The sequence below is a fragment of the Salvelinus alpinus genome, chromosome 15 (genome assembly GCF_045679555.1).
Source record: "Salvelinus alpinus chromosome 15, SLU_Salpinus.1, whole genome shotgun sequence".
Lineage (NCBI taxonomy): Eukaryota > Metazoa > Chordata > Actinopteri > Salmoniformes > Salmonidae > Salvelinus > Salvelinus alpinus.
Window position 1 is genome coordinate 54929558 of NC_092100.1, and position 11514 is coordinate 54941071.

Genomic DNA, 11514 nt, shown 5'->3' on the forward strand with positions numbered 1-11514 from the left:
GTGTGTGTGTGTGTGTGTGTGTGTGTGTGTGTGTGTGTGTGTGTGTGTGTGTGTGTGTGTACATGGGTCTTTCTATAAACTAGGGTACCAGTGAGCATTTTTTGTAGTGCACATGTAACGGATGTGAAATGGCTAGCTAGTTAGCGGGTACGCGCTAGTAGCGTTTCAATCAGTTACGTCACTTGCTCTGAAACCTAGAAGTAGTGTTGCACCTTGCTCTGCAAGGGCCGTGGCCTTTGTGGAGCGATGGGTAACGATGCTTCGTGGGCGACCGTTGTTGATGTGTGCAGAGGGTCCCTGGTTCGCGCCCGAGGTCGGGGCGAGGGGACGTACTAAAGTTATACTGTTACACACAACTGTTTGAAGCTGTCACAAAGTCATTAATAATAATTTGCCTTTTTTTCCATGTGAAAACATTAAGCTATAAAAAAATAATTCTATATAATTCATGAGTTGAATCAAAGCCTATGTTTAAACCCTTTCTCAGGCTTGGAGTCTTCACAGATTTGGCCAAAATCATGTGACATAAAACACTAACTTTCTTTCCATACATTTATGTAAGTCGCTCTGGATAAGAGCATCTGCTAAATGACTAAAATGTCAATGTAAATGATACTGCTGTTTGTCATTATATCATATACTAAGCATTTAACAATTGAATTACACATTGTATGGAGATCTCGGAAGTGCACTGTAACCTCATAATATTGTGTATCTCCCTATGTTATAGTGTGAAAACAGTTTCCATGGGCACACATATCCAAAATAATGTATGGAATGCAAAATCAAATGTTTTTAACAGAAAGAGTAACTTTAAAAACCAAAAATCGATACGGTCATTAATGGGGTTCTTCAATAATTATGCATAACAGTTGATTAATGCGCATTTGATGTCTTGCTGTTCAGTTATGTGGGGAAATTATAGTGCAACATCAGCTGATTCAGGAAAGGTTTTCCTGAATGACAGACAAGTGATAAAGAGCTGGTGTGATAATGCACGCGATTGAACAACAGTCAAAGTGTGGTAATTAATGTTGATCTGGAGAATTGACCGACATTTTGGTGTCTAATGTCGGTATAATTAACCTATGTCTTGGACAACATATTCCTGAGGTAAGATTACGGTCCGTATACGTTTTGATCATTTATTTTCCTACATAAAATGGAGAAATCGAGAACTGCTTGTTTATTCAATTAAAAAAATATATAACTGCATATTAAATCAAAACACACAACTTGATATTTCGATTTTCACATGTGGGTGGGGTTAAATGTGGAATGCCTGTCATTGGTTAAGTGCACAGCCAACGCTTCCTGTACTTTCAAAGTAGTTCACCCTTCTAATGCCATTATATGAATCTTTTATCTATTAATTCTACAATTAATAGCTGCCCATACCATGCCACTGTACCAAGATAAAGTAAGATTTCTAAACATCTGCATAAGATTTAGTGTGTATTGACTTATTAATGAACTGCTGTTACTGTACATAGTTAGCTGGCTCATATATTCTAGTCACTAACCATTGGTAATCTTATTCAATGATGCCATACAGCCGAAACAACAGTATCTATTGCTAGACTAGAGATATGCCCTGGCTATATTTAGTCAGTGGTTGCACATCTAACTAGCTGGAATGAATCAAGGGTGTGAATAGTAGACATTGTAAATGCCGTGGGTGTGTCCAGCTTACACCTGTGCAAATCCATGTGTGTATAGCAATGAAATTAAACAACCGACCAATGCCTCATGTCGTGCTGTACAGTAGTAGGTCCAACACACACCCGGAGGGTTGTGGGGTCCTGCCCAGAAGCCACCCCTAGCCGCTATTCATAGACACGTATGGAGATCTGAGAGGATTGGACAGGTGTAAGCAATACATTCCACCAAGCCTTTCAGAGGGTAAGGTGGAGCTCTCACCATGTCACCACCAGCCATAAATCCCTCTCAGATCTCCACAAGTGTCTAGACTCTGGGCAGTAGGGGCTAGGGGTTGTTTCTGGACAGGCCATGGGTATTAGGTAGCGGAGTCAGTCAGTCTGGCACAGTCTGGCACAGAGACTGGTAATAACATCCGCCAGTGCCACACACGCAGTCAATGGAGAACATTGGATAAACTTGAACGCAGTGACCGTTTGACAAACCACACAGACACAAAAAAAAAACACACAGACACATATTACTGTACCTGGTTCGCCCTCCGTCGAACCCTGATGCCCAGGCCTTTAACAAGGTTGTTGTAACCCACCAGAGTGAGGGCCTCCCTGACCTCTGCTTTCAGAGACGGATTCTCAGCCTGTCGGAGACAAAGTAGGCACGGTAATACTACATGGTGAACATACACTAATTTATTCAGTTCTACAGCGCAGATTTTTATGCAAGGCCAGAAACAAAGGCCATGGGTTAAAATGGGTTAAGTGTCCAATCGGAAAGTCCCTACAGATAAGGCTATCTGTAATATAAATAGCCTATATGATAAGGGAACAAACAGGGCCGTGCAAACGCGATTTGGTGATTTCTAGTAAATCATCGAAATAAATAAATCACATCTCGTTTTTGGACATAATTCCGCAGTTTTTACCTGATTAAGAACTAGATCATTGGAAATTAATGTTACGTTTATATCCCTAAAACTTAAGGTGATAATGATTCTGTCTCTGCTTCCTGTTGACAAGACATTTTTATAAATAGCCCAATGTCAAAACACAGTTTTAGCATGTCCAAATCAATAACCGCATTAAGTCCTGCGACGGACAGGCGAGTATAGCAAAATCAACAGTACCAAACCAAATATATGAATCTGTTTAAAGCAATTGATTTTAATGTATTGGTGATGACTGTAAACTAAAGATCACCAATCTGAAGCAAAAAGGATATGAAATGTGGTAAAAAAAAAGCAAGCTTCTGTAATGTAGTAACACGTTTTCTCCACCATAAGGAAATGCGAGTAGTATAACATAATTAAATATGTCAAAGTAATTCAATATTTTCATATATGATGATAGTAAACAAAGCCCACACACATTTTTACAACAATGACATTTATTTCTTCCTAATTTAATCATGAGAGTAAAAAATTATCCGAAGCACAGTTTAACCAGGCCCTCTAGACTAGAGCATCCATTAGGCCTGTGCAGCAGCCTGAACGTTTGACATCCCTACCACATAGTAAGACAGTTCTCTCATTGACTGACTCATCGTATATAACATTATGTAGGCTATGCTGTTGCCATAGCAAAACTTGACATTTAGGAAGGCATCAGAGAGCTTAAGGTTATGTCCCAAATGGCACCCTATTAAATAGTGCACTACTTTTGACCAGAGCCCAATGGGCACTCGGCCCTATTCAAAAGTAGTGCTCTATAGGGTGTAGGGTGCCATTCTAGACCCAGCATAGAAAAACAACACAAGCAAATCAGCTGCCCCAGAATCTCACCAGACACAACATGATTATGAAGGCAAAAAACAATGCTGTACTGCATACTGCTCTGATGTGAGGTGTCAAAATGAAGGATTTAGGGCTAGAGGACTTGATCAGGATGGACAGATTGGACACACTGCCTGAAACACTGTAGAGGATTCGGCACAAAAGCTCTAACAGGATAACTGATCAGTGGAGGCTGGTGGGAGGAGCTATAGGAGGATGGGCTCATTGAAATGGCTGGAATGGATTAAATGGAACATTTTCAAACACATCAAACATATGGAAACCACATGTTTGACTCCGTTCCAATCATTCCATTCCAACCATTACAAATAGCCCATCCTCCTATAGCTATAGCTATAGCTCCCACCAGCCTCCTCTGTAACTGATATGTCCTAACATGACTTTGTCGGTAAAGACTCTAATTCGCAACTCAAAAGGACAGTCTCTGACACCTCTGTTTCACCATGCTCCGCACCGGGTCTGCGTTGCACCAAATGACGGGCGTCACAAACACCAGGAATCTTCCATTTCAATTGCTCCATCTCCACCCTTAACGCTAACCCAGAAATCCCTCCTTTCAATGGTGCCCTGTTCCTAAGAGTAATAGATCTTTTTTATTTTTTTATTTTTTTTTATTATTTAAATTTTATCCCCTTTTCTCCCCAATTTTTTGTGGTATCCAATCGCTAGTAATTACTATCTTGTCTCATCGCTACAACTCCCGTACGGGCTCGGGAGAGACGAAGGTCGAAAGTCATGCGTCCTCCGAAGCACAACCCAACCTAGCCGCACTGCTTCTTAACACAGCGCGCCTCCAACCCGGAAGCCAGCCGCACCAATGTGTCGGAGGAAACACCGTGCACCCGCCCCCCTCAGTTAGCGCGCACTGCGCCCGGCCCGCCACAGGAGTCGCTGGAGCGCGATGAGACAAGGATATCCCTACCGGCCAAACCCTCCCTAACCCGGACGACGCTAAGCCAATTGTGCGTCGCCCCACGGACCTCCCGGTCGCGGCCGGCTGCGACAGAGCCTGGGCGCGAACCCAGACTCTGGTGGCGCAGCATAGCACTGCGATGCAGTGCTCTAGACCACTGCGCCACCCGGGAGGCTAGAGTAATAGATCTTGACTCGAGGATGCGTGGCTCAGAGCAGCCGCTCCCTCTGGGTGGAAGAAACACAAACAAACATCACAATTCCACTTCGGGTTAGGCCTACTTTCATTAGCACCATGGCAGCAACATTAAAACGTCTTATAGCTGCAATCCCGATAACGGGATCGATATGACAACAGCCAGTGAACGTGCAGGGCGCCATTTTCAAAACATCAAAAATCTCATAATTAAAATTCCTCAAACATACATGTATCTCATACCATTTTAAAGCTATTCTTGTTGTTAATCCCACCACAGTGTCCGATTTCAAATATGCTTTACAGCAAAAGCACCACAAACGATTATGTTAGGTTACCACATATAGCCACAGAAAAACACAGCCATTTTTTTTTCCAGTGAAAGAGAGGAGTTTCAAAAAGCACAAATAGAGATAAAATTTATCACTAACCTTTGATGATCTTCATCAGATGACACTAATAGGACTTCATGTTACACAATACATGTATGTTTTGTTTGATAATGTTCATATTTATCAAAATATGAGTTTACATTGGCGCGTTACTTTATGGAATAAGCCAGCCATGCAATAATCTGAGACAGCGCTCAGAAGAATTAGTCACAATTAGCCGCCGTGTTGACGTCAACATAAACAGGAAATTACATGATAATATTCCCTTACCTTTGATGATCTACATCAGAAAGCACTCCAGGAATCCCAGGTCCACAATAAATGTTTGTTTTGTTCGATAATGTCCGTTATTTATGTCCAAATACCTTATTTTGTTAGCGCATTTGGTATACATATCCAAATGCTCATTCTGGTCAGCGTTACATCGGACAAAAACTTCAAAAAGTTATATTACAGGTCGAAGAAACATTTCAAACTAAGTACAGAATCAATCATTAGGATGTTTTTAACATATAGCTTCAATAAAGTTCCAACCGGACTATTCCTTCTTGTCTTCATGAGCAATGGAACGCAAGTGGGTACCATGAGGAATAAGTGTGATCAGAAAATGGCTGACTGCCAGACACCTGAAAGATTCTGCTATCATTCACTCCCACAACACCATAGAAGTCTCATTGATGGTTGACATCTAGTGGAACTCCTAGGCAGTGCAACATCATTAATATCTCAAGGGTATTTCATTGGGGACTCTGGTGAATACATACAAAGCTCAGATTTCTCACTTCCTGTTTTGATTTCTCCTCAGGATTTTGCTTGCCATATGAGTTCTGTTATACTCACAGACATCATTCAAAAGGTTTTAGAAACTTTAGAGTGTTTTCTATCCAATGCTAATAATAATATGCATATATTAGCAACTGAGACTGAGGAGCAGGCCGTTTACTTTGGGCAACTTATTCATCCAAGCTACTCAATACTGCCCCCCAGCCATAAGAAGTTTAAGACTTCCAGTTTTCTGATTTAGTGTTCAAAATAAAATGCGTTAAGACGCTATGTGTATGATACGAAATGAAGAATTTTTGCAGCTTTGCATAGTGCATAATGTTAAAATAACATTACAAAAAATGTAAACTAAAGATAATTATTACTTTACACAAGATAAATAATATTATAAGGTGGAGCATGTTGATAAATGGTTCTAGCTTAAGTACACTGAACAAAAATATAAACGCAACATGTAAAGTGTTGGTCCCAGGTTTCATGAGCTGAAATAAAATATCCCAGAAATGTTCCATAGTCCGTCCTCCTGCCAGGTGTGGCATATCAAGAAGCTGATTTAACAGCACAATGCCACAGATGTCTCAAGTTTTGAGGGAGCGTGCAATTGGCATGCTGGCTGCATGAATGTCCACCAGAGCTGTTGCCAGAAAATGTTATGTTAATTTCTCTACCATAAGCCACCTCCAACGTCATTTTAGAGAATTTGGCAGTAGGTCCAACTGGCCTCACAACCGCAGACCACGTGTAGCCACGCCAGCCCAGGACCTCCACATCTGGCTTCTTCACTTGTGGGACTGTCTGAGATCTGGACAGCTGATGAAACTGACAAGTATTTCTGTTTGTAATAAAGCCCTTTTGTGGGGAAAAACATATTCTGATTAGCTGGGCCTGACTCCCCAGTGGGGGGGACTAGCGCCCAAGTGGGCGGGCCTATGCCCTCCCAGGCTCACCCATGGCTGTGCCCCTACCCTGTCATGTGAAATCCATAGATTAAGGCCTAATGAATTCATTTCAATTGACTGATTTCCTTATATGGACTGTAACTCAGTAAAATCGTTTAAATTGTTCCATGTTGTGTTTATAGTTTTGTTCAGTATTTAAATTAATGTAAAGAACAACATATTTTACAGACCTTATTGATGTAGCACTAGAGTATATATATGGTGTTATTTCTTGGATGACTGCACTTACAAAGAAAGGCGCTATCTAGAACCTAAAAGGGTTATTTGGTTGTCCCCATAGGAGAACCCTTTGAAGAACCCTTTTTGGTTCGAGGTAAACCCCTATTGGGTTCCATGTAGAACCCTTTCACCGGAAAATACCAGATACCTTTCTCCATCCACTCATTGCAAAATAATGTTTTTTTTTCTTAATTAGGATGCATCTAGTGTTCTTCATACTGTAGCTACTGTCTTTGGTTTCAGTTTATTTCCCTTTCCGTTTTCGATTTCCCCTCTTTTTCCCCTTCGCATCCAGTAGTTGGCAGCAATAAACCTTTTCCGGTGTAGTCCGCCCTAAACACCACCAAAGAAGAAGAAGGTGCGCAAGTGAGCATCAAAATATCAAAAATAGTGCGACTTATTAACTGAAGTTATCCTTCGCAATTCAGCAAAAATGTAAGTGAAACTGTGTTGTTGCAGTTTTGACTCTTCGGAGGGTCATTCAATCATTGTTTTTTGGCTTTACTGGGCAATCAAGCTTGCTAGCGTTAAATTGTGAACTAACCATCAGCTAAAATGAATTAGCAAACGTTAGCTAACGTTATATAAGATAGCCAACATCATCACCAGCAATGTGTCGTTTGTTGTGCCCTTATCTTTGGATGAATGAGAAAAATACATACAAAATATCGCTAATATCGTGTCAGTTCAGGTTAATAACTGACTTTTCTTAGCTAACGTTAACGTTAGTTAGTTCAACCAGGCTCAATCTGCCTGCCCGTCTCCATCAATACTGTAAATAATTTCGTCAAGATGCAGCTGATCAGAGTAAGTGTGATATCACTTTTCTCAACTCAAGAAACTGTTGATAGTGAAATATGTCACACGATTAGCTAAAACTACTCTACTACATGATGTGGGATATTTAGGTTGGATATTATATCAATACTGGTAGTATACCTTTTCTGCCCACTCCTTTGCATAAATAATACAGGGTACTGTGGTCTCAGTGATGCATTGTACGTTTTTTTTTTACATGTGTATGCTGTAGTGTAACGTCAACTGTTCTTCTACTCCTCCCAAATTTACTTTACAGAAGCCACCAGCACCATGGCAACTTCACAGTCAGCCTTCGCATTTGCAGTTTGTATCCTGATAATAACAGAGTTAATACTGGCCAAAAAGGACTACTATGACATATTGGGAGTGCCGAAAGATGCCAACGAGCGTCAGATAAAGAAGGCTTTTCACAAGCTGGCTATGAAGTATCACCCAGACAAGAACAAGAGCCCAGATGCTGAGACAAAGTTCAGAGACATTGCTGAGGGTAAGTGTAATAGGAATTTCCAGGTGAACAAAGGAGAAGAGCAGTCCCAGATAAAGTAAATTTAAGAGTCAATCTGGTGTATTATAAGTTGCAAGTCCAGCACAAGCAGAGAAAATGTCTAACTGGCCTTCTCTGAGCAGGCCCCTATATCCTAATCAAAAAGTGCCAAATGTTCTGTAGGAAGTCAAAACAAAAAGGCAGTGACTTTGTCAGCTGCTACAGACTCGCACAGTGTTCACAGAATGTCATCAATACAATACAACAGTGAATAAACAGTGCGTCCTTGTACCTCCAGTCTGGAGTCAATCGCTATCAACAGATATGAGAATCCATACCATTTGGCTTCCGGTCTAGCAACCATCAACCCACACCTTGAGTGTAACTCTGCAAAGGATTTGTATTACAGAAACTCAAAATACGCTTAACATTGTGTTGGTCATGCTAAATGAGATATGAAGTTTAGTCATCTTAAATATTCCTATTACAGGTTGATACTTTACTGTCGTGTCTTTATTTATGTAAAAATGACTACTTGCGTTCCAGGGCTTTCTTTCATATTATTGTGTTGTAGCCAAATTACATCACTGTTTTTTACACGACTGCTAATAGAATCATTGGTATGATCTTAAACCCTTTTTTTTGCAACTCTCTCATCTACAGCATATGAAACATTGTCAGACGAGAAGAGGAGACAAGAGTATGACCAGTTTGGACATGGCACATTCCATAACGATGGAACCAAAGGCAGAAACGGGCCAAACGTCCACCAGCCCTTCAACTTTGGCGACATGTTCAAGGACTTTGATATTTACAGCCAGAACCGGCACGCCCGTCACAAGAGGCACTTCGAGGATCACTTCCGGGCCCACCAGGAGGCCCATCACAGCAGACACAAGAGACACTCCCAGGGTGCTTTTGGAGCAGCAGGTGGTGGTGGCTTTGACGGCATGTTTAACGACATGAAGAAGTTTACTTTTCACAGGGACACTACTAAGCAGACTGAGAGCAGGTTTCAGAGTACTACAGCGAAGCAACACTGCAGAACAGTGACACAACGCAGGGGGAACATGGTCACCACGTACACTGACTGCACTGGCTCCTGAGGACAGGGGCAACGTCCGTATCCACATCACTTGGGTTGTGTTCATCAGGCATGAAATGGAAGAATGCGGTTTGAAATGGGGAGGTACTATCTGAACCAATTGTGGCTGATGGGAGGAGCTATTGGAGGATGGGCTCAATGTAATGGCTGGAATGGAATTAATGGAACGGTATCAAACACATGGAAACCCCGTTTGACCCTGTTCCTTCATTCCATTCCAGCCATTTTTTAAATGTTTTTTATTTTTATTTAACCTTTTATTTAACTAGGCAAGTCAGTTAAGAACAAATTCTTATTTACAATGACTGCCTACCCTGGCCTCCCCTAACCCGGAAGACGCTGGGCCAATTGTGCGCCGCCCTATGGTACTCCCGATCACAGCCGGTTGTGATACAGCCCGGGATCGAACCAGGGTCTGCAGTGACGCCTCTAACACTGAGATGCAGTGCTTTAGACCGCTGTACCACTTGGGAGCCATTACAATAAGCCTGTCCTCCTATAGCTCCCCCCACCAGCCTCCACTGATCTGAACTTGTCCAATAAGAAATGGTCGTTTTTCGTTTTCCAGTGCACAACATTTTGAAATGTTTCTCTATGGTGTGCCCTAATGAACATGACCCTGCAACAGCTTGCAACTGGGCAGGCACCTGTGGTGGGAGCTAGGTGTTTTTGTTGATGCTGTGACCTAAGTGCTGGTCATTGCTACTTTGTTGAGTTAAAGTAAGTAGCTAATGAAAACACTTTTGAGCAGACACTGTTTGTAAAACAATCAATAATAATAATTCAAGCACTGAACAGCTTGTGAAGCTTATTGCTCACAGTTTACATCAAGTATAGTTAAGAATTTGAACGTGGTAGAGGAGAATATTTTGGAAGTGTTAAGAAATTGTTTTGTATATCCATTTGACCAACGTTTCACAAACTCGGTGCACGTTTTGGTTTTTGCCCTAACACTTCACAGCTAATTTAAATGATCAAAGCCTGATCATTAGTATAGTGGTAGGGCAAAAACCAAAACATGCACCCCTTGGGGTCCCGAGGACCAAGTTTGGGAAACCCTGCATTACACTATCATTCTATGTACAGTATATTTAGTACCCCTCTTGAATATTTACAAAGGCTCTTACTCGTTAGCCAAACGTGTTTAGTAACTACTTCCACTCCCAGGCCTAGACATTTTCTGTGTGCATTTAGTAGTTTGTATAGCCTACACGGCTCCATTGTGTGACTCCAGCCACCTTTAGTTGGAACAAAATGGTGTGGACAATGACGCTGGGACAGGTTTGCTTTTGGTTGATAAAAATGTCCCCTCAGTTTTTAACATTTAGTGAAACTATAATGCAGCATTTTGATGTACTGTTTCGTAAAGGGACGCTCACCACTTGTAGTTGAACTTAGGTCAAACTATTCAGCTCTACAAGAACTCGTATGGCCAAGGGAACACATTGGAAACTACTTGCAGTTCACGTAGCCAGCTGTTGTCGTTGCTGCTGTGTGCTGGCCATTGCTTCTTTGCCGTCATCTTTCGTCCTGTCTGCGTGGACCACTTGAATTCATAAGCTCGCGTTGGTGTAAATACAATCCAGTGTTGTTCATCCAACACCTCATTAAACATCCGTTACCTGTTTCCCTAGACTGTAGACTAGAAATGTACGTTATCCAGTTTTGTTATGTCATGTGTAAAGCCAGCACTCCTTTTTTTGTCTTTTTTTGCCACTGTTTGCTGCCTTTGTCGTTGTGATACCTTGACCCATATAAGCACTTTCATTATTTTAATCCTTTGGATAAAATGTGTTACTTTGACAGAAAAATTGTGTATCGTCCCTGTAAATAAAAGTGTTATATAAAATAGCAGAAAATAAACTTTATTTGCATTCTTTTTGCGTTGTGCTGAATTTTGGCAGGTATGTATGCAACCTCATAGTAGGGATCGTGCAATTGGCATGCTGACTGCTGGAATGTCCACCAGAGCTGTTGCCAGAGAATTTAATGTTAATTTCTCTACCATAAGCCACCAACGTTGTTTCAGAGAATTAAGCAGTACGTTCAACTGGCCTCACAACCGCAGACCATGCCAGCCCAGGACCTCCACATCCGGCTTCTTCACTTGTGGGATCCTCTGAGACCAGCCACCCTGATAGCTACTGAAACTGGTTTTGCACAACCGAAGAATTTCAGCACAAACTGTCAGAAACCA

General features: G+C 41.5%; 1 protein-coding gene across 2 annotated transcripts; it reads left to right on the plus strand.

Annotated features, from left to right (window-relative positions):
* The first annotated feature begins 7207 nt into the window (after positions 1–7207).
* LOC139540355 (dnaJ homolog subfamily B member 9-like) lies at positions 7208–11196 on the plus strand. Of its 2 annotated transcripts, none has more exons than XM_071344126.1 (3): positions 7208–7344; positions 7985–8215; positions 8876–11196. In XM_071344126.1, exons 2-3 carry the CDS (start codon positions 7999–8001, stop codon positions 9316–9318), a joined length of 660 nt encoding a protein of 219 aa, XP_071200227.1. In that variant the 5' UTR covers positions 7208–7344; positions 7985–7998; the 3' UTR covers positions 9319–11196. The 2 variants fall into 2 exon arrangements, with proteins under 2 accessions (XP_071200227.1, XP_071200228.1); XM_071344127.1 differs by lacking the exon at positions 7208–7344 and adding an exon at positions 7359–7716.
* The last annotated feature ends 318 nt before the right edge of the window (positions 11197–11514 follow it).

What these genes read in the sequence shown, in the direction of transcription:
- LOC139540355 (XM_071344126.1), top strand. Translation starts at nt 7,999, where the DNA reads ATGGCAACTTCACAGTCAGCCTTCGCATTTGCAGTTTGTATCCTGATA. An exon ending in GTTCAGAGACATTGCTGAGG is followed by an intron (nt 8,216 to 8,875) that starts GTAAGTGTAATA and finishes TCTCATCTACAG; the next exon opens with CATATGAAACATTGTCAGAC.